At 33.3% G+C, this 23,965-nt stretch overlaps 1 protein-coding gene across 3 annotated transcripts in view; it reads left to right on the forward strand.

Annotated features, from left to right (window-relative positions):
* ST7L (suppression of tumorigenicity 7 like) overlaps nucleotides 1-23,965 on the forward strand; it is a 72,008-nt gene that overhangs the window by 4,585 nt on the left and 43,458 nt on the right. For all 3 annotated transcript variants that reach the window (XM_006217811.4, XM_031680289.2, XM_072967983.1), the window contains exons 3-9: nucleotides 128-290; nucleotides 2,998-3,052; nucleotides 6,902-7,017; nucleotides 12,386-12,464; nucleotides 20,159-20,313; nucleotides 21,841-21,938; nucleotides 22,208-22,322. In XM_006217811.4, coding sequence (XP_006217873.3) covers nucleotides 128-290; nucleotides 2,998-3,052; nucleotides 6,902-7,017; nucleotides 12,386-12,464; nucleotides 20,159-20,313; nucleotides 21,841-21,938; nucleotides 22,208-22,322 — 781 coding nt within the window. The remainder of the gene's footprint in view (nucleotides 1-127; nucleotides 291-2,997; nucleotides 3,053-6,901; nucleotides 7,018-12,385; nucleotides 12,465-20,158; nucleotides 20,314-21,840; nucleotides 21,939-22,207; nucleotides 22,323-23,965) is intronic.

The raw sequence follows: 23,965 nt of genomic DNA on the forward strand, positions 1-23,965 counted from the left end.
GTTTCAGAAGGAGAGCACATTTAAAGTGCTGAATTAAATAGGAGCATCTTGAGAGAATGTTTTGATTTGAGCTCATATCTGCTGATCAGTTCTATTTTAAATGAAAGATGTTTTCTGTTTGTCACAGATATTTGAATGGTGGTACTTCCATAAGCATGGCACATCTTTTATTGAGCAAGTATCTGTAAACCATTTGCGACCATTGATGGGAGGAACAGAAAGCAGCATTTCAGACCCAGGTTCTCCTTCCAGCAGCAAAGAAAGTGAAACCAACAGACAGAATTTGTCAGGTGACTACTACTTATTCAATGTGTTTTCAGAGCTGTATAGTTAAGATTGTGTTTACTGTGGCAGATAGAAAACTCACAACAGTAGACAGAAGTTTGCCTTTCTTACAAATATAGGTAATTCATGGCTGATACGGAGAGCAATGATCATCAGAGACCTAGACTCCTTCTGTTTCGTTAGCCTGCCATCTCCAGTGCAGTTTTCCTTGTGATCCAAGATAGTTGCTCTGGCTTCAGCCATCCTATCCACATTCCAGTCAGTAAGAAAAAAAATAGGCCAGGAGAAAGGCATCCTTTCCCTATACCCCACCCCAGAGCCACCAAGGACACTTACCAAAAGTGTTATATACTATTTCAACTTACTACCTACTGGTCACATCTTTGTCAAGTGGCCAGAACTAGCTGTACGGAGGCTAGGAAGTGTAATCATCTTCTCAATGTACATATGCCCAGGTGATAAGGGGATCTTGTTACTAATAAAGGAGAGAACGGAGACAATTCTCCATCTCTGCCAAGAGAGCAAAGTTAGGAAAAATACGTTTTCTTTTCAATATATTTACAAAAACATCAAAATTTCAGTTATTCATATATGAATATTCTATTGTCATACTAAAATTGTAACTATTCCTCTATATGTATCTACTACTACGAAGTAAATTTTACTAATGATACACAGTTAGGAAAGTAAAAATTTCAAAGCCAAATAGAGATGACATTTTTGGATTATTGTTCCTTTCATTTGCTATAGGAAATAATCATACAGTAATAATACAAATGAGTTAATTCCATAGAATGTATAATGTCTCATTTGTTCAATAAAACTAATCACTAGAGTTGTATTAGTTTATTAGAAAAATACTACCTGGGTGCAATTGCTGGCACTTTTTAGGGGCAGGCAGGGAAAGCCTCTGAGAAAGAACTGTTTAAACTGAGCCCTGAAGCACGCGTGGGTGTTGACCAGGAATAGTAGGGATGGGGTTGGCAGCCATTCAAGAGTACAGGAAGCAGTAATGGTAACTTTCTTTCCCCTTCTCCTTTCTCCTGTTTCATAAAATAATTACAGAACTCATAAGAATAAGGCATATTAAGATGAATATGACATAAATCTGTCCTCAAGAAGCTCTCACCAGAACCTAATGGTGTTGGCATCCTGATTTGGTGGGGAGGTAATTAGGTTTATTTATTTGCTTTTTTAATGGAGGTACTGGGAATTGAATCTAGGACCTTGTGCATGCTAAGCACACACTCTAACACTCAGCTATACCCTCCCCACCAAAGGAAAAAAAAATCACATCTGTTAATATCACTGCCAGTCTCTCAGAAAAGCCTTTAAATATTGGGAAATTATTAGGCTCACAGTAATACTTACAGGTTTTTCAAAATTCTGATATATACTTAAAAGCACAAATTTTATCCTTAGCAACAAATACTGTTTTTTCTTCCTTGAATTTGACAGACCCACTTTGTTCAACTTTGAGAAAATGTCTGCCAGTTATCCTGAATAATCATAAGTTTGTCTCTTGATGGCTCTTTCCAGTAAAAGTGATGCTTCATGAAAAAAAAAAGATCATTTCAGCTCAAAAAACAATTGCTTATTCTGGAGACAACCATCATACTTGGTTGCCTTGTTTACTAGGGAGAGGGTAAGGAAACCAGTGGTTACTAGTACAGTTTGGTGTCACTGCCTTGACTCATGCTAAAGTGTCAGCAGTTTTGCCAACCATTGATTTTGTACCATCAGCCCAACTTTGCAGGACTGGGACTCCTGTGAGGCATGTCAGGTCCTCGGGGTACAAAATTTAAGGGAGCCCTTACTCTTGGGGTTGAGTTTATGTCAACAAGTTAAAAAGGCAAATGTCTTAACATTTATTATGAAATTAGTTGTTACTTTCCAGTTCCATGAATCATACTTTGAGAACCACTGATCTAAAACAAAGAGCTGACTTTTCTATTTATAAACCTTTGATGGCTTCTGATTGACTAAGAATAATGTCTAAAATCTCTATGTAGTATATAAGCTCCTTCATCAATTTCCCCCAGTCTATTTTCTAGCCTCACTTGTGGCTCTGCCTCTCACACCATACTGTGTACTCTAGCCTAACTATTCTGTGTGGTTTTCTGATCCTTCCTCTGCTTAGAATGTTCTTCATCTGGCAACCTTCTTGTCACCTTTTACAGTGTGTTCAAGTTTAAATGTCACCTCCTTTCTAAAGCCTTCCCTAATTTCCCCAGAGCAAAATTAATACTTCCTTTTTATCTCTGGGAACAAAGGATACCTCTACCACAGCACTTATCACACAGTTTAGTTGATAGTTTATATAACTAATTCTCATGCTACATTTAATACTATTAAACAAGTTAGTTCCAAATGTTGTGGTTGGCTCCAGAAATACAAAATGACCAAAGTATTAAAAGCTCATATTTTAAAGGCAGAAACTGAAAACCAAACTGATAATCATCTTGTAATATGGCAAATGCTATACTTGAATTATGAGCCAAATGCTATGGGGACAGAAATAAGGGAATGACTAGATTTGATTGTATGCTGCATGACAGCAGGGGTGATCCATGCCTTATTCATCTCTGTGCTGTATGTGGCTAGCACTATGCTTAGTACACAGTGACTATACAATAAGTGTTAGTTAAATTAAGATATAACTGTACTTGATTAAACTGTCTCATTTTCTCCTTTTTTCCCTTTGTTTTTTAGAATGCAAGGTATGGAGAAATCCCCTAAATCTTTTCAGAGGAGCAGAATATAGGAGGTATTAATTTTACGTTCAGTATAATTATGGCATTGGATTTAGAGTAAAAGTATTACGAAAACATTTGTTTTTATAAATATATCACAACTTTTCTAGTTGGACATACTGGTGTATAATAAGGAAAAATGATTAGACCAAGGTCTAGTTGGCAGCCTCTCAACTGTATTTGCTTTTATAATCATGAGAAACATTGCTTCAAACCATATGTTTGTAATATATAATAAGTATACATTTGGCCCTTGGTTTATGGCAGAAAGCTTTTTCAAAGAATTCATGAGATTAAGAAAAAATTACAAATGTCATTTCTGTGCATATGTGCTCAATTTCAACTTTATTTGAGGATTCACTAGAAAATATCAACCTGTATGTGAATAAGAATTTCATCTGTGCAACTGTAGAAAGCATAGTATTCTTACATCGCCATTCCCTGTATATACTACTATGTCCGTTTCTCTTCCAGTTTTTACTCTAAATGAGAAAATATTTTTTGAAGCTTATGACCAAAGATACTTTATTTTTATTTTGAGAAGGGCTATGTTTTACCTGGTGATAGATTGATTTAATTCATTGAACAAGAAACTCTATATGTTTACTATGTATAGGGACTATACAAAATGATGAGAATACTAAATGGTAAGCAAGAATCTCTGTGCTTAAGGACTTGATAGTGTAGGACAGTCACATCCTGGGAAGCAAAAGCTAAGCTTTTATGAGAGATAAAAAGGGAGTATTGATTTTGCTCTGGGGAAATTAGGGAAGGCTTTAGAAAGGAGGTGACATTTAAACTTGAACACACTGTAAAAGGTGACAAGAAGGTTGCCAGATGAAGAACATTCTAAGCAGAGGAAGGATCAGAAAACCACACAGAATAGTTAGGCTAGAGTACACAGTATGGTGTGAGAGGTAGAGCTACAAGTGAGGCTAGAAAATAGACTGGGAGAAATTGATGAAGGAGCTTATATACTACATAGAGATTTTAGACATTATTCTTAGTCAATCAGAAGCCATCAAAGGTTTATAAATAGAAAAGTCAGCTCTTTGTTTTAGATCAGTGGTTCTCAAAGTATGATTCATGGAACTGGAAAGTAACAACTAATTTCATAATAAATGTTAAGACATTTGCCTTTTTAACTTGTTGACATAAACTCAACCCCAAGAGTAAGGGCTCCCTTAAATTTTGTACCCCGAGGACCTGACACGCCTCACAGGAGTCCCAGTCCTGCAAAGTTGGGCTGATGGTGCTTGTATTAATGGATTCTGCAAAAAACAGGTCCTTGAACTTCTCACTGTATTTATTAAAAAGTTTTAAGGACCTTTTTGTTGTCTTACAGTGTCTACTTAGTAAATTTAAAAATAAGGATCAGGCCATAAAATGGACCCTGGAACAAAGCTAACATATGAAGCTAACACATGAAACACATTCCAAAGAGTTCCATATACTTGCTAAGGTTTGGCTACAATATGCTTTTAAGCTTTCCAGAACCACACAATGATCAGCAATGTAATTTATTTATTTAAAAATTTTTCATTTTGTTTTTTATTTTGGGAGGGAGGTAATTAGGTTCATTTATTTATTTATATTAATGGAGGGCCTGGGGATTGAAATCAGGACCTCATGCATGCTAAGCACATACTCTATCACTGAGCTATACCCTCCCCCAACCAATGTAATTTAGACTTTTGCATTAAGATAAACGAATCATTTGAAACAAAATATAAGTGTTTCTGATACTAAGATAAGAAATTTCACCTTTTTCTACCACTAAGTGATAACTGCTATTGGTATTTCCATTCAGGTTTTCATCTAATGCATATATAGAAACAGAACTTTAACGTCATTTATATATGTATAGCTTTACATCTTTTTTTCTAATACTATATGTGAATTTCCCACAGAATTTCTTCAAAACATAAATTTCTCCAAAAAAATAACTTTTAATGGTTGTACTATAGTCTGTTATATGGAGGTGACATACATAATTTACCTACTGCTCCCCTATCTAGCTCACAGATTATATTTTACTGTTAACATTTACACTACAGGGGTATCTTTGTATGTAAATATTTAGCCATATGTATGATTATTTCCTTAGGGTTGATTTGTAGCTCTGGGATTACTAAATCAAAAGGTGTGAACAGGTTTTTTTTTTTTTTCCTTTAAATTTTTTCTTTTCTTGATGTTGGAAAATTTCAAAAATAAACAAAAGTAGATAGAGTGGTTTAATGGAATTCCACATACCCATCCTAGCTAGATGTGAATATTTTCAAGACTCTTGATAGATGTTATCTAATTGATAGATATCTAATTTCTGGAAAGAGAAATACAAATGCCAGTTTATATTTATAACAGCAATATGTGTGAATCTCTATACCACCTAACCCTTGACAACATATATTTGTCAATTTTATAGGTGAAAAGTAAAAATTAGTTATTTTAATTTGCTGTTTGCCAATTACTGAGATTAGATATTTTTAAATGTATTTATTCACCAATTTGTTAACTTGCTATTAATTATTGAGGGTTCAAGGGGATACAAAAATTTAAATTTCTAATTTAGTAAAATCTGAAAAAAGTTTCTCTTTGCTTTTATGCTTTGCAAGCTCTTTGTCATCTTTTCTTTTTAAGATTAAACTTAAAAAAATTTTTATACATATGTATATTTTTAACACCTTTATTGTGGTATGATTCCTGTACAGTAAACTACACATATTTCAGATGTACAATTTGATAAATTTTAACAGATGTATATACCAACAAAACCACCACCACGATCAAAATAGCTAACATTTCTATCACTCCCCAAGAGGTGCAAATTTCAAATTCCCAATTTATCCCTTCCCACCTCCTTTACCACTGGTAAGCACTGTTGTCTGTGTGTCTGGTTTTGTTTTGTAGATAAGTTCATTTGTGTCCTTTTTTTTTCCCTTTTTAAATTTTTTTTAAATTTTTTAATTTTTGGAGGGGAGGGAAGGAGGTAATTAGGTATGTATGTATGTATTTATTTATATATTTCTAGAGGAGCTACTGGGGATTGAACCCAGGACCTCGAGCATGCTAAGCATGCACTCTGCCACTTGAGCTATATCCTCCCCACTGTGTCCTTTTTTTTAGATTCCACATACAAGTTATATCATATGGTATTTTTCCTTCTCTTCCTGACTTTCTTCACTTAGAATGACAATCTCCAGGCCCATCCATGTTGCTGCAAATGGCATTTTTTATTCTTTTCTGTGGCTGACTAGTATTCCCTTTTGTATCTATACCACACCTTCTTTATCCAGTCATCTGTTGATGGATATTTGGGTTGTTTCTATGTCTTGGCTATTGTAAATAGTGCTGCTTGTGAACATTGGGGTGCATGTATCTTTTCAAATTATATTTTTCTCTGGATATATGCCCAGGAGTGGGATTACTGGTTTATATGGTAAATCTATTTTTGTTTTTTTGAGGAGTCAACATATTGTCCTCCATAGTGGCAGCACCAGTTTACATTCCCACCAACAGTGTAGGAGAGTTCCTTTTTCTCCACACCCTCTCAAGGATTTTTGTGGACTTTTTAATGATGGCCATCCTGACTGATGTGAGGTGATACCTCATTGTAGTTTTGATTTGCATTTCTCTAACAATTACTGATGTTGAGCATCTTTTCATGTGCCTGTTGGCCATCTGGATGTCTTCTTTGGAGAGATGTCTATTTAGGTCTTCTGCCCATTTTTTGATTGGGTTGCTCGTTGTTTTTTTTGATATTAAGGTGTATGAGCTGTGTTTTGAATTTTAGATAGTGTCTGTTGTAGCATACAGATGCCCTCTCATGTTCAATTTACATATTTTCTTGTGTTTTGGTAAAGATACACTTGGGTGACTGGTAAAGAGCCACTTACTTACTATGACATGAATTTGTCAGCTCAGGATCATCAGACCTTTTTTACCTGTGACACGGATTTTTTACGTCCTTCAGACACAGGTATGTATCATATCTGTTCACGGGGTAAACAATAGTTATAAAATTATTTTTAAAGTTTTTTAGAGTTATTTATTATAATATATAATGTTATTTGGCTTGGAGTTGTTTGCATCATTGATAAGAAACCCAGATTAAATTAAAACCAATTATGATGGTAAACTAGGTTATTGTTCTACCTTTCTGTCTTATAAAGTATTTTATGCTTCTTTTATTACTTAAGAAACCTTTCAGATCAAATACAGCAATTACCAATGTAGAGAGAATGGTGTACCCAATTTTGTTCTGGGAAATTAACACCTGCAATTACACATTTAAAAAAAGAGTAGGACAAAGCTAAACATTGGGGCTTGGGGGGTAGAGAAAAATGGGGTATGTTACATTCTAGTCATAAGTCAGAGATGCTTATAAAGTGGTGAAAGACCATAAAAATGTCTGTGTTTAGTTCTCTGTAACCTCTTCTCTATAGAAGAGAGTATTGAGACTCTTAAATGTTTGGCTTAAAGACAGGGATCTTTATCACAGCTATTTTGAATGCCTCTCCCTCCTTATCTATGCTTCTGTTTTTATCCCTCCTGGTTTTATCCTTCAAAATTAAAAGTTACTTTCTCTTGGAAGCCGTCTCTGATCTTCTCTGCAGTTCTGTAATACTTAGCCCAAACCTCACTGAAATAACTACTTAATTTACTGAACTGTAAGCATTTATTTGTTAATGTCATCATGTTGCTTTAATGTTTGTCCTCCTAATAGTGTGTGAAACTTTGGGAAACAGGGACTATATTCTCATCATCTTTGAATTCCTATCATCTAGGGATGTAAATATTAATATGTATTCTTTGATGAAAGTATGAAAGTATGAATGAATAAATAGCCTTGGTGTCACAGATGTCTTAAGCAATTTTGCTAATAGTAACTAACACTTGTATGGCACTTATTATGTGCCAAGCTCTATTCTAAGCAATTTATATAAATATACTAATTTAATCTTCCCACTTTATGAGATAGGTACTATTATCAGTCTCATTTTAAATATAAAGGAACTGAGGCATGCCCTAAATCATCTAGCTAATAAATGATAAAGGTGGGTTTCAAACACAAGTCTGGCTCTTAACCACTGCACTATTACTGACTCGACTCACCGCATTAATAGGCAGAAGAAAATCACAAACAATTAGGGTCTGGAAAATAGCCAGTTTTCCAGCATTGGTATATCTGTTCTGCATTAAGTATATTAAGGGTGTATGGTAGCAGGAAACCCAAGGACCTTTGGTATGGTTACATAAAATGATTAAGTTGCAAATAAGAGAAGAAGGAATTACTTTATGTTTATGTGCTTAATGTTTATATTAATGGCAAAAGTGTAGGTGTTGGGGAAATAACAGCAGTGGAAAATTAGTATTGTATGTTATCTATAAGGACTGAGGTGACTCCAGAAATTAAGGCTTTTCACCTCCTTCTCAGGGGCTGAATTGCAGACCTTGGCAGGCTTTTCAGATAGCAGCCATGACTATCCACTAAAGTTGTGGTCTTAGAACATTTTTGTTCATGTGCCTCCTAAAAGAATTTTGGAAAACTCAGTATCCTTTCACACATTCTTAAGTTGATGTCATATGGTTAAATAACTGCAAAGAATGTAATTTTTGACATAAATACAGAATTTAAAAAATTAGAATACACTATATTTAAATGTATCTCAAGGAATCTGATTACTTGATAGCCACCATTATTCATCGAAAAATACATGAACAAATACTCTAACAGTAGTAAATTTTATAAGTCCTTTTTCTTGTTGAACTCATATTCATTCCATGACTATATATGATTTTATTATAATTATTTTATGCTTGAAAATCTTTTATCTGACTTAAATGCTTTCCCACAATAAACATCTTTTGTATAAAGTTTTAAAACTTAAATTTCTTAACTGTAAAGTTTAAATGGAGTCATGTACATGTACTTCATATTTTTGTCAAATCCTTGGCTCTTTGAACTTTGGAAAATGTTTTCCATATAACCTAATTGGCTGAATGAGTTCTCATTGTTAATCCTGTTTACCAAATCAGACATATACTTTATGGTTTCTACCGATCAGATACTCCTAAACTCCTCTCAATTTTATATACCCAAAATCTTTTAAAACATGCATACATTTTAACCACCTTCCACCTCTAAAAATGAAATATTTGGTCAGGTATGCAAAGATGTTGAAAGATGATTATCACAATATTTCTATATTAATAGAAAATGAAGAATTCTGACTTCATTTTTTAATTCATGTAAACATCTTAACATGCATCCCATGACAACCATCTCTCTTCTGAATTTAGATTCTAAGATAGAAAGATAGATAAATCTTGGAGCTTTGCCTTGAGCTTATCACTTGGCCAAAATAAGATTCCACTGCCTTTATCATCCCTTACTAGTGCTTTCTTTGCCTTACTATGAGGGGATCTTCCTTTAGGAGCAGTGCATGCTTTGATAGTAAGGGGAAAAGGGGTACTGGTAAATGGAACTGATGAAAATTGTTATCACTCCCTCCCCACTCTATATGGTACTTGAATTTAGAGCATCCAGGGGCCAGAACACTCTATTGCTAATGCCAAACTTCACTGCTAAAAGAAAGAAATAAAAGGCACAAATCCCTATTTTAGGTGCCTTGATTGAAAATTGCCCCCCAAATCCAAACTTTGAATTGTCTCTATGGCACCTGAATATTTTTACACTCTAGGGCAATGCACCTTGAAAAGATTCAGGGTGGGTGAGAAGCAGGCCTTTCTTTTGTAAAGTAGAAGAAGATAATGTATCTTTTGGGGAGCTGGAGCAGGGGAGTGAACATTGGGTAGGAAAGGAAAACTAACATGACACATAGGCCAAGACAAATCAGAGGAACATTCTTCAGGTAGATCAGTTATAAGAAAGAGTCATATAAAGTTGAAGCTTTAGAAATAGATTCTCTGAACACTATGTGTCCCATTTTGGTCTTTCAGTGTTTCATGTAGTATTTCTAGAGATACTCGTAATGCCAGCTAAAGACTGAACTAAACTTAATCCACAAATGATGATTCAGAAGTGGACTGTTGGTTCCATATTGGTCTTTTCAGACACTCGCATAAGGGTAATGATTTATGTCTGTAGTTTTATATTTAAAAAAAGACAGATGTGTCTATATGTGTGATATGACAAATTTCTCTTTTTTTTTTCAAATTTCTCTTGACTATTGGCATTAGTAATTACTAAATTAGTAGATTTTTGTTCTTATCCTGTTGATTACTTTAACTAAGAGAACAAATACATCCTGAGGGCCAGCCAGCAGTGTTTTCTGAATAATTTGTTTTCATGGGGTTTTTTAACATTTAAAAGTCAGGAGATTTAACATTAACCTCCAGATTTACACTTTTAAGTTGGAAAATATGACAAAACTGGGGCTCCATTTCCAATTGGCAATAATTAGTTAGACATAAGCAGTGACACTTTTTAGACAGTGCATATGCTTTTAGTTTATTCATTTATGTTTTTTGCCTAATCTCTGTAGGTATTTATATTTGTCACCCCTGGTCTTGGGATGAATGCTAGTACTTCTGCTTGTTAGCATAGTATATTATTTAACTTGAAAAATGGATGTTTGATTGAATTGCTAACTGCTTGTGTTATTTTTAAAACATATCAACAATTCTTAAAGAAGACAGCTGAATACCAAATCAGCATTTTGCTTTAAATTATTCCTAAACCTTGATTTAGAATGAAGTATATTTTTTCTTCCTTTATGTTATTTCTCCTCCCCTCTTTTTGGCTTAGAATTGCGTTAGTTGTGAGGAATAATCTTGAAAAGCTGATAGAGCATTTGAAAACATAAGAATAAGAAAAAATGCTCCATCAAATTAAATGACCTTGCTAGAAATAGAAGAAATACAAATGCAAGTAAGATAGTTTTCATGTATTCAATTAGCAAAAATTGATACTACTCAGTGTTGGTAAGGAAGTAAGGGGACGTAGTCACTCCCCTACACTACCTGAAAAAATGTAAATTAATACAGTCTTACTGAGAGAAGCTTAGGAGTGTATATCCAAAATCTTTTTAAAAATGCATACATTTTAACCAACTTCCGCTTCTAAAAATGAAATATTTGGTCAGGTATGCAGAGATAGATATTGAAAGATGGGTATCACAATATTTCTGTATTGGCAAAAAATTGGGTAATTTAATTACCCATCAAAAAGGAATTGGTTAAATAAATTACTGTATATACTTAATATGCTAGAATACCAAATAACTATTTGAACTGTTGATAAAGATTCAGTGTCAAAATTTGACCTCTATCATGTAATTTATAGAAGACAGCCTCATCATCAAAAATGGCAAGTCAAGTATTATATTTTATTTTTATGTAATATTTTAATGTTTAAGCAAAATGCTGTTCTTTACCTGGTTATTATCAGGTGGGTACTGACTTGCATCAGTTTGTCAACTTCAGGGCATTAGCTGTCAGCTAGCTGGTGACATGTTTGATATGAGAAACGTATTTTTGTTACACAAGTAGAATACATTGTCTCCTTTTCTAAGCCAAGACTAATATTTTGTTTCCAAAGGAAAACTCAAACATTTTCCACATTATTCTTTCTGGACAGTTGTAGGTTTTGTTCCAAAAGCAACATTCATAGATTTTCTATTTTTCTTATCAAACTTGAAATAGGCCGGATAATTTCATGGATCTATTTTGTTTACTTGTTTGTTTAATTTTTAAGAATCTTTGCTTAGTGTGAATTTTTCATTTTGGTACAGTAAATGATAACAAAACTAATATTTGTTATTTCTGAGAGATCCCAATTTAGGCTTTTCTTAAATTTTAGTAGAGACTGACATTTCCCATAAATGTACTATATACTAAATTAATTCCCCCTCTCTTTAATACAAAATGCAAATTCAAGCACTCTTCATGGATTGAACCATTGATTAGACAAATACTTTGTTTTTAAGTGTTTTGTACATTTTTAAGAGTTTCATAGAATCTTTTCAAGAGGATAAGAGAACTAGAATATTTTCTAGATTGTAACCTGATGTCAAACTCAGTTTTAATATGTATTTAGGTATATAAATGTTCATGTTTAATAATGATGTAATGAACTTGATTAAGTACCATCTGTGTTGTTCTTCATAATCAGAGAAAGAGTATTTTCATTATATGTGAAGCTTCCACATTTAATGTAAATTTCTCAGAAGGTTAAGGTATTAGCTAGCACCCCAATTTCTTCTTTCTTATGTTTAGGACATTTTACTAAGATCTTTGTTTATTCTTCTAACTCATTCATATGTTTTGCATAAAATTATTTATGTTTACCATCTCATCTCCTTTTTGAAATATTTTTCCTACAGTTATGCAGAAGGCATGGAGGGAAAGAAATCCTCCAGCTCGAATCAAAGCAGCCTATCAAGCTTTAGAATTAAACAATGAGTAAGTTTCAAATACATGGAAAATAAGTTTGTCTTAAAGGAAACCCAGGCAAATGATTTTGTTTTCTTTTGTCTGTTCCTAAGACACTTGGAGTCATAAACAGTCCCCTTTCTCTTTTTGCATACTGGAGACAAAATTTGCAGTGTTCACTGACATCTGTATTTTGCTTCTGAAATTGTAAACTTACATATGCTTTTGAATAGGAATCATGCTAGAAATACTTTTTTAAATGGAGAATGCTGATCTAACTGATGATAATACTTGATAGTTAAAGAGTATTAAAATACTTATGCCACCTGTTTTAATTTTGTTTTTCATTTAAGTCATTTCTCAGTCCTGAGAACTGTAGTTAGTGGCATTGGAGGCATGAGAAGGGGATTCAAAATAGGTAAAACATAGCTCTAGCTTAATTTTTTTAATGTTAGCAGTATTTATTTTTTATAACTCCTTGTATCAACTTTATATTTTAAAAAGACAATGTAAAATCATAAGTCAACTTCATATTTAAATGGGACAGATCAATAAGTACTAATCTAATATTAAATAAATGCCAAGAGTAAAAATATGGCCCAGTTGGAATTAATCAAGAAACGCCTCCTAAATAATATGAACTTAGCATAGTCCCCGTGTACCCCTCCCTTCTACCCTATCGCAGATACATTAATCCTTATTAGGAAGACCTTCCCAAGGTGGAACAAAAGTGGCAGTGTAGAGAACGCCAAAAGCAGTGAATCAATTTTATTGAAATTCTGGAAGCTAATCAAAAGTTTATTGCAACCTGGAGAGTGTTTAATCAATTAAAAAACAGTTAAATTTCTGTAAGAGTGCTTTATGGTGTTTTAACTTACACTGCTCCCATCCTCCACTCCCTAGCTCCGTGGCACCTTGAAGATAACAGTCTGCATACTGGTATAAGTTCCTGCTATCAGAGGAAGCAGAATAGACTTCATTCTCAAAGAATTGTGGTGGTTTATTTTGACCTGTCTGGTGGCTCCCTGAAGGATCAGCTCATGGGGCTTGTCTTTATTTTGGTTAATTTGAAACTCTCCCAGCACTGACACAACTATACTGGGGAGAATTTGTTGAAAACATTTAAGGGCAATGTATTAGCCCCTGCTGCCAGGGGCAAGGGGTAACAGCTAGGGCAAATAATAGACAAACTAGAAAGCTTGGGAGGAGAGGTTAGGGTATGAGATACTTTGGGAAATAATGGCTTTTAAAAGTTCCCACATATTCCTGGGAATTTCAAAGGCCCCACACATGCCCAAGATTGGGCATATGCTCAGAAAAGACTTAAGAAGATCCTAAGCTTTCATGTCTGTCTGACTTTCAGGTTCTGCACAAACAGAAAGTGAAGGCTAGGGCAGACTTGTAAACTGCCTAACTGAATGTTGAAGGTATGCCCCAATACACACACAGAACCCATCTGCAAAGACTTTTCTTTTTTTGTTGTTCTTGGTTTCAGGTGTTTAAGGCAATCTGTCAAACCACTGACTGACCATAAAGTTAAAGGAGCAGAGACTTCACTGATCACTTGTGACAGAGAATACAAACTTTATAAAATCAGTTCAGAAAAATCAAACAGCTATAGCAAGCAGCAACAGCGAATCCTTGGGAGGAGGGGAAATCTGACTTCTAGAGTTGCTAAATTATATTTTAAATTTCCAGTTTTCAATAAAAAATTAGAAGATATACAAAGAAACAAAATATGCCCCATACACAGAAAAGAAAAGAAATGAATAGAAACTATCTTTGAGGAAGTCCAGACTTTGGACTTTCTAGATAAAAACTTTAAATCACCTGTTTTAAATGTGCTCAAGGAAGTAAAAGAAGTTATATACTAAGAACTAAAGGAAACCATGAGAATGACATTTCATCATTGGAGAATATCAATAAAGAAGTAGAAATAATAAAAACTAAATAGAAATTCTAGAATTGAAAAGTATAACTGTAATGTAAAATTTCCTTTAGGGGATTTAGCAGCAGATCTGAGCAGACAGAAAAAAGAATTGACAAACTTGATTTAGGTCAAAAATAAAAGAATGGAGGAAAGTGAACAGAACCTAAAAAACCTGTAGGACACTGTTAAGCATACCAACCTATGTATAATGGAGTCCCAGAAAGAGGAGAGTAAGAGAGGGGCAAAAAGATTATTTAAAGAAATAATGGCTGAAAAGGTTCCAAATTTGGTGAAAGATATGAATCTATACTTTCAAGAAGTTAAATGACCCCCAAGTATGATATATGCAAAAGACATCCATAATGACACACATTATAATCAAGCTTTCAAAAGCCAAAGATATGGAGACATGTCTGAAAGCAGCAAGAGAGAAGTGACTCTTCACAAATAAGTGATCCTTAAAAAGATTACTAACTGATTTCTCACCAGAAACCATAGAAGCCAGAAGGCAGTGGGATGATATAATCAAAGTTCAGAAAGAGAGAAAACTGGCAACTAAGGATTCTATGCCAAGCAAACTTATCCTTCAAAAAAATGAAGGAGAAATTAAGGCATTCCTAAATAAACAAAAACAGAGTTCATTGTTGGTAGACCCGTCTGACAAGAAATCCTATAAGGAGTCCTTCAGGCTGAAATAAAAGGATAGTAGACAGTTTTGACTCCACACAAAGCAATAGAGAACACCAATAAAGGTAACTACATCAGCAAATTAAAAAGTCAATATTAATGTATTTCTGTTTGCAATTCTTGATTTTATCTTTATGATTTAAAAGACAACTATGTTGAACAATAATTATAAATCTATGTTGATAAATATACAGTTTTTAAAGATGTAATTTGTGACCATAACAACATAAGGGGTGGGGAGAAGAGCTATGTAGGAGCAAAGATTTGTACTATTGAAACTAAATTAGTATTAATTTGTACTAGATTGTTATAAATTCAGATGTTAAATATAATTGTTAACTGTTAGTCATTAAGAAATAACAAAAAAAATGGTAAAAAAAAAATAAGGGAAACAAAATGGTGTATTAGAAAATGTCTAACACAAAAGAATGCAATAGTGCAGGAAATGAAAACAAAAAGATAGAACATAGTAGAAAACAAATAGGAAAATGGCAGAAACAAGTTCTTCCTTATCACTAATTACTTAAAGGTAAGTAGATCGAACCCTCCAATTAAAAAGCATTGATTGGCAGAATGGATTAAACAAAACATAGTAAAATACATGCTGTCTATAAGGGACTCTTTAGAGACAAAGTCACAAAGAAGTAGAAAGTAAAAGTATGGAAAAAATATTCCATGCAAATTGTAACCAAAGAGAGATGGAGTGGCTTAACCAATATCAGACAAAATAGACTGCAAGGCAAAATTTTTATAAAACAGAGAATGACACTGTATAATGATAAAATAGATTCAATTCATCAAAGAGATGAAACAGTTACAAACATATATGCATCTAATAACAGCCCCAAAGTGTATGAAACAAAAATTGACAGAATTGAAGGGAGAAATAAACAGTTCAACAATAGTCATTGGAGAGATCAACACCCTATTTTCAATAATGGATAGAATAACTAGACAAAAGATACACAAGGAAATAGAGGACTTGAACAACACTGTAAACCAACTGGACCTAACAGACATCTATATAATACTCTACCAAAAATAGAAGAATATACTTTCTTCTCAAGTATACATGGAACATTCTCCAGGATATACCATAGTAAAGACATAAACAATTCTCAGTAAACTTTAAAATGCTGAAATAGCATAAACTATCAACTCCAACCACAGTGGAATGAAATTAGAAGTCAATAACAGAAGGAAATCTAGAAATTTCACTATGTTAGAATATGTGGAAATGAAACAACAAACTCTTAAACAACAAATGAGTCAAAGAAGAAATCACAAGATAAATTAGAAGATACTTTGGAATGAGTGAAGATGAAAACAAACCAAAAGTAGTGCTCAGAGGAAAATTTATAGCTGTAAATACCTACATTAATAAAGAAAGATCTCAAATCAAGAACTTAACTTTATACCTTAAGAAGCTAGAAAATGAAGAGCCAAATAAACTAAGCAGAAGGAGGGAAGTAATAAAGATTAGAGTGATATAAACAAGATAGAGTATAGAAAAACAATAGAATAGTTGAAACTAAAGATTTTTTTTTAAAAAAGGTCAACAGACTTGAGAAACTTTAAGCTAGATTGACCAATTTAAAAAGAGAGAAAACTCAGCTTACTGAAATCAAGAATGAAACTGGAGACATTACTACTTACCTTAAAGAAAGTAAAAAGATTATAAGAGAATACTATGAACAATTGTATGCCAGCAAATTGGATAAGTTAGATGAAATGGACAAATTCCTAGAAACACACAAACCACCAAAACTGACCCTAGAAAAAATAGAATACCTGAATAGACCTATAACAAGTGAAGGGATTGCATCAGTAATTTTTAAGCTTCCAAAGAAAGCCTAGGACTAGATTGCTTCACTGGTGAATTCTACCAAACACTTAAAGAAGAATTAACACCAGTCCTTCTCAAACTCTTCAAAGAAATAGAAGAGGAAGTAATTCTTCCTAACTTATTCTATGAGGTCAGTATTACCATCATACCAAAACCAAACAAAAACACAAGAAACAAAAACTTCAGACTAATATTCACAATAAATATAGGTGCAGAAATTCTAAAAAGTATGCTAGCACACCAAATGCAGCAGCAGATTAAAAGGATTATACACCATGACCAAGTGGCACTATCCCAGGAAGGCAAGGGTGGTTTAACATGTGAAAATCAGTCAGTGTAAGACACTAGATTGATAGAACAAAGGGCAAGAACTACATGATCATCTCTATTGATGTAGAAAAGTATTTGACAAAATCCAACAACATTTTATTATAAAAATAAGGAATATAAGGAAAATTCCTCAAACTGGTAAGAGTCATCTGTGAAAAACCTACAGCTAAGATGAAGGATAAGGCAAGGATGTCTATTCTTGCCACTTCTGTTTAATATAGTACTAGAGGTGCTAGCCGATGCAGTTAGATAAGAAGAGAGGGGAAATGGCTTTCAGATTGGAAAGGGAGAAGTAAAACTATATTCATAGATGACATGACCTTATATGTAGAAAACTTTAAAGAATTCACAAACAAAAACTATTAGAACTAATGAAAGGGCTCAACAAAGTTGCAAGAAACAAGATCAACATAAAATCAGTTGTATTTTTATACAGTAGCAATGAACAATTTGAAAAGGAAATTAAGAAAGTAATTCTATTTACAATAGCATCAGAGTATTAAAACACTTAAGAATAAATTAACCAAGGAGGTGAAAGACTTGTAAACTGAAAATAACAAAATATTGAAAGAAGTTAAAGAAGACCCAAATAAATGGAAAGACATCACATGTTAATGGATTGGAAGACTTTTTATTGTTAAGATGTCAGTACCTCTCAAGTTGATCTACAAATTCAGTACAATCTCTATCAAAATTTCAATTGCCAATTTTGCAGAAATGGACAAACTGATTCTAAAATTCGTATGAAATTACAAGAGACTTCAAGTAGCCAAAATAACCTTGAAAAAGGCAAAATTGGAGGACTCACTTCCTGACTGCAAAACTTACTGTGAAGCTATAGTAATTCAGTCATAAAGATAGCTATCTAGATTAATGGAGTCAAATTGAGAGTTCAGAAATAAACCCATACATCTGTGGTCAACTGGTTTTTGACAAGGGTGCCAAGACCACTCAATCGGGGAAAGAATAGTCTTTTCAACAGATGGTAACAACTGGATAACCACATACAAAAGCATGAAGTTAGATCCTTACCTCACACCATACATAACAATTAAAGAGTAAACAAAGAACTAAATGTAAGAGCTAAAACTATAAAACCCTTAGAAGAAAACATAGGAGCAAATTTTCATGACTGTGGATTTGGCAATGGTTTCTTAGATATGACACCAAAAGCACAAGAAGCAAAAGAAAAATTAGATAAATTAGACTTCATCAAAATTAAAAGCTTTCTTGCATCATAAGATACTGTCAGGAAAGTGAAAATGCAGCCTATGGGATGAGGAAAAATATTTGCCAGTTGTATGTTTGATAAGGGTCTAGTATCCAGAATATATGAAGAACTCTTACAACTCAGTAACAAAAAGACAATCCAATTAAAAATGGGCAGAGGACTTGAATGGACATTTCTTCAAGGAAGATATACAAATGACCACTAAGTACATCAAGATGCTCAACATCATTCATCATTAGGGAAATGATAAGGAAAAGCACAATGAAATACTCCTTCACAAGATAAGTGTAACAACAACAACAACAACAACGACACAACAAATAGAACAAAAAACAGAAAATAAGATGTGTTCATGAAAATGTGGAGAAATTGAAACCCTCATACATTGTAGGTGGGACTGTGAAATGATACAAGTACTGTAGAAAACAGTATGACAGTTCCTAAAAAGTTAAAATTAAACTTACCATATGACCCAGCAGTTCTACTCCTAGGCATATACTGAAAGCAAGTGTTCAAACAAAAACTTATACAAATGTTTATAGCAGTATTGTAATAGCCCCAAACTGGATGGATAAATAATATGGGTGGGGTGTGTGTGTGTGTGTGTGTGTGTGTGTGTGTGTTAGTAGAATGGAATATTATATAGTCATGAAAATGAATGAAATATTGCTATGTGCTATATGAATGAACCTTGTAAATATATTAAAAGTCCCTGAATTATACACTTTAAAATGGTTAATTTTGTTATGTGAATTTTACCTCATTAAAAAAAAGCATTCCCAATAGTAATACTCATTGGGTATTTGTAAAATTAATCTATATAACATCTTTATTTAAAATACTTTTTTACAAATACAAGAAATCTCTAAGGGAAAAGAATCTCTTTATCATATAGCTATATTGTATTTAAATTATGCTTATATTTTGATTCTACTGCATAAATTTATGCCAACCTAGATCTTTTAGAAGTGTTGTTATTTAAAAGTAGTTAAATTGAATTTTACATGTCTCAATTCTGATTAGACTCATTTCAGTTGTTCAATAACTGCATGTGGCCAATGACTACAGAACTAGATAATACAGGCTTAGGTAATCAGATAATGCTAGGAAAGACTAGAATTCAGACCTAGAGAAGTTTTCCTGCAGTACTATTGTGGATAAGTCCAATATAGGAAGGGGCAGCATGCAGAGGGAATACTCAGGGTTGGGAGAAAGGTCTTGTCCTGCGATGGTGTGATTCTGAGTCAGATGCTAAAGGTGCCTAAGTTGGCTATGGGACTTTCTTCTCAATCATCACCCTCTTCCATACCTGCCGCCGTTAGATGCATATTACCAGGTGTATAGTGACTAAGAGCAGGCATGACTATTATAATGTATAGTCCCTTGAACTTCTTTTCAGATAATTCCTTATATATCTTCTTTTCCCCATCCCTTCCACAATGGAAAATTACAGGACAAAGGGTAAAAGAAAGGATCTAAAAGTAAAAAAGATACAGAAGAAAGATAGGAAAGGAGAAAAATTGCAGAAACAGACATAAAGAACTTATAAGTATGCTCTTAATAAATTAAAAGGTTGAATGAAGTTTTCTTTAAGAGACAGAAAATGTATGTAAAGATAGAGAAATGTGATATAGAGCAAAGGGACATACCCAAAAGAAAATGCCATTTATTTCAAATTGCCTTCGTTGCTTTCTTTATAGCTGTGCCACTGCCTACGTTCTACTGGCTGAGGAAGAAGCAACAACTATTGTAGATGCTGAAAGGTTATTTAAACAGGCACTCAAGGCAGGAGAAACAATTTATAGGCGGTCACAGCAGTGCCAGCACCAGAGTCCTCAGCATGAAGCTCAACTGAGTAAGTGAGTTTGAACTAATTTTCACCAATCTTTTAGTTTCTGCATCTGCCTCTTCTATGTTGAAAACACAAAACAACAAAAACTTAAAAATCTTAATATTTAGAGGTTTGCTACTTTTCATAAAAGGTAACTAATCTATTTAAGCCAGCAAGACAGAAATGTGGTTTATCTATAGAATGCTTGTAGAGAGGAATGGATCTCCTCTGGTTATTGAGAGAGGTGCTGCTGTGAAACTTAACAGTAATTTATTTCATGTAAGACTTGGGTTGATCATTGGAGAAACACAATTCAAAAATATTTAAGACTGAAAGATTGAAGAGAGTCTTCTAGTAGTGGTAAGCCGCTGTTACCTTTATCCTCACCCTCACTCCGATCAGTAGTAGAGGTGTATCATTTGGTTTTCTCTACAGACTGTGTATATCTCCATGTAGTGCCAGGGCAAGGCCCCTTTAGCACAGAAACCAGCCTTATACTTGGTATTGATTCTTTCTTTAGTTGATTTTTCTCTGTGATGAATTGGAGATCCTACAGGCCATAGCAACTGAGGTCTTATCTTTCCACTCTTAGGGATACTCTCAGTTATGATTGAAACACTTTTACCAAAGATACTAGAATCTGTAATACTGCTTCTTGCTATTTTGTGTGGTCAGAGGGTTTTAGTTTTGTGATTTTGCCACATAGTGGGCAATAAATTGAAATTTGTTTATATAATGCATTATCTGTTAGCAGTTAAGTTCTAAATCTTTTGTTTGTGGAAATTAAAATTTGGATAATTTTTTCTCTCTAAACCAAATATTAATTTATATGCTATGTTTCATTAATGCATGTTATTATAACACACAACTGTGGGAATATATAATTTTGCAGTCTAGACTAATGAAACCATGTTTTTGAAAAAGTCGTGCCATTTGTCCTTGTATACTCTCAAATATAGTAATGAGCTACTTACAGAAATATTTGTTGGTCCTTTCTAGAAGTAGTTTTATAGTTTGTTAGTTACTAGCTGTTGAGCAAAAATTCACACTAGCCATAGAACTTCTGTTTTGAACATCTTTGTCAGTTAAAATAACAGAGAATATTAAAATAATAGATTTTTTACACAGAAACTTAATAGATTAATGCTATTTCTTCCTTTTGGTGTCTCTTTTTTAGTATTAAAATGTACTCGTCGGCACCCGGCTAGCTCAGTCGGTAGAGCATGAGACTCTTAAAATGTACTCGTCAAGTATACATAAATTACTTTATATATACTGTACTTAGATTGCTTAATGTTAGAAGCAAAAGTAATTCTATATATATACATTTTTTAAGCTTTTAATGTAAAAACTTCATTTTTAAACATAGAGTAGCATAATGAACAGTCATTCAATGTTCATCACCCAAATTCAATAGTTTTTAATATTCTTCCATCCTGACACAATTTAATTTTAATTGAACATTCCAGGGCAAGCAAATATATGTTAATGAAATAGCAGATCATAATATGAAAGTGATAGTTTTGTGTGATCTTTTGTTTTTTCAAATAGGGAGAGATACCAACGTACTGGTATATATAAAAAGAAGACTGGCAATGTGTGCAAGAAAATTAGGAAGAATAAGAGAAGCAGTAAAAATAATGAGAGACGTAAGTAAATTTGATGACTGGACTTTTGTCTTTATTCCTTCAAAAACTGAAAATGTGTTTTAAGTTGCCAGTTGTGTTAATGCAGAATCACTGCTTTTTAACTGATAGTTTTTATAACAAGATGCTTATTAATATGTATATAGATTTCTTAGAAGTTGAGTGTCCACAATTTTGTTAAGAAACAAAAGAATTTCTACTTAAATGAGTCTGATTCATCTCTATTGAGTTCCTTTGCTATAATTTTAATCTTTTTTCCTTTTAATATACAGTTAATGAAAGAATTTCCTCCTCTTACCATGTTAAACATCCATGAAAATCTCCTAGAATCACTTTTAGAATTACAGGCCTATGCAGATGTTCAAGCAGTCCTAGCAAAGTATGATGGTGAGTGATACTTCTCTTAGTTGATAGTATGGTTAAAGCTTTTTTTTTTTTCAATTAAATAATCGTAAATGTGATCCTGTTCTAGTATTTCTGTGATTTTTCTCTCCATTCTTACCAGTTGGTATTTAGAATCTGGGGGTACTAGTTACTATTAAGTATCTTCTTTACCAGTACTTTTGGTAGCAACAGCCTGCAAGGAGGAACTTTTCTTCTGTCGAGATTTATTCGTTTGTTTATTGAGCACCTAATATGAGTGAGGCCCTTGGAATACGATGGTGAACAAGAAGACATGGACTTAACCCTTTTAGGATTTGCAGTTTAGTGGAACATACAGACAAATGAATAGTAGTTATATTGAACCATAGCATGTTAGGTAAGATAATTGGAAAAGTACGGGGTGCTATGCAGCTTATTTGTTTTGGAGTGTCAGGGAAGGCTAACAGATTGCTTAGCAGTACGTAGAAGAGTAATTCAGAATAACATTTTACAATGCTGATTGTAATTTAGTATTTCATCTGATCCTTATAACAATCCTGTGAGATGATAGGACAAGTATTTTTATTATCTCCAGTTAGTAAATAAGAAAACTGGAGTTGAAGGAGGTTAAGTAATTGGCTAAGGTCTCCTAGCCAGTAGGTGGCAAGCCTGAACTTAAATTTAGGTGTTCCATTTGTTTGTTTATTCCCGACATTAAGAAGTCATTATATATTGGCTATTTTTATTATTCTACCATAACAGTGCCAGTTTACCACAGATGAAGTTGGGAGAATTCTTAAGAAGCATAACCTTTCTCCTCATTCTGAGTGAGGCATCCAGCTTCAAAGCTGCAAACATCCTAACTAGCATAATATTATTTCTCGTCATATCTTTCACTATAACAGAACACATATAAGTCACTTATTCATACTGTCCTGTTATAAGCTCCTACCCATTAGCTTGGGAATCCCCATAACTTGGAAAGTTTGAAATGTGTTACACTTGGAAAGAGAAGTTTATTTCTTTTAAACATCTGGAATTCTTAGGAAGTGCTTTAGGATAGTCTAGGCTCATGGAGATATTTGTGAGAAATTCTTTCCATATGTTACTTATCAGATGCATGGCCTGCATGTGATACTTATGATGAACAAGCTTAGGGACTGAATATGAAAAATCAGATAGGACCTATTCATTAAAAATAAAGTAAAACTAGCAACTTAGATATGCTTCTGTGTTTTCAGTTATTTTTATGAGTCCTCGGTTTTTAACCTTTCTAGAATCCTGAAGAAGTGAAAAGGAAATTTACTTCTTTAGTTCTGCATTTGCTGGTAAATTCTGGAATCTAAAAAGAGAGTTCTCTCGTCTTACTCTCCTGATAACATTATTTTGGGCATTCTTTAAGAAAGAATTTATGTAATTAATTTAATTATAGTTCCCAATTGATTTCTTTTTATTTTATGAAAGAATCATAATTTAAGAAAATGTAGAAAATTCAAAAACAGGAAGAATTAAAAATGAAGGTCACCTGTGGTTATATTGCCTAGATTTAACTACTGTTAATTTTTTTTTTTACATCTTAGTTTTTTTCTGTGAATGGGTTGAGTTTTTACATAGTTCTAACAATACTATGCCTTTTTCCTTGAATAGTATTATTGTAAGCAAATTAT

This window comes from Vicugna pacos, chromosome 9 (genome assembly GCF_048564905.1).
Source record: "Vicugna pacos chromosome 9, VicPac4, whole genome shotgun sequence".
Taxonomy (NCBI): Eukaryota; Metazoa; Chordata; class Mammalia; order Artiodactyla; family Camelidae; genus Vicugna; species Vicugna pacos.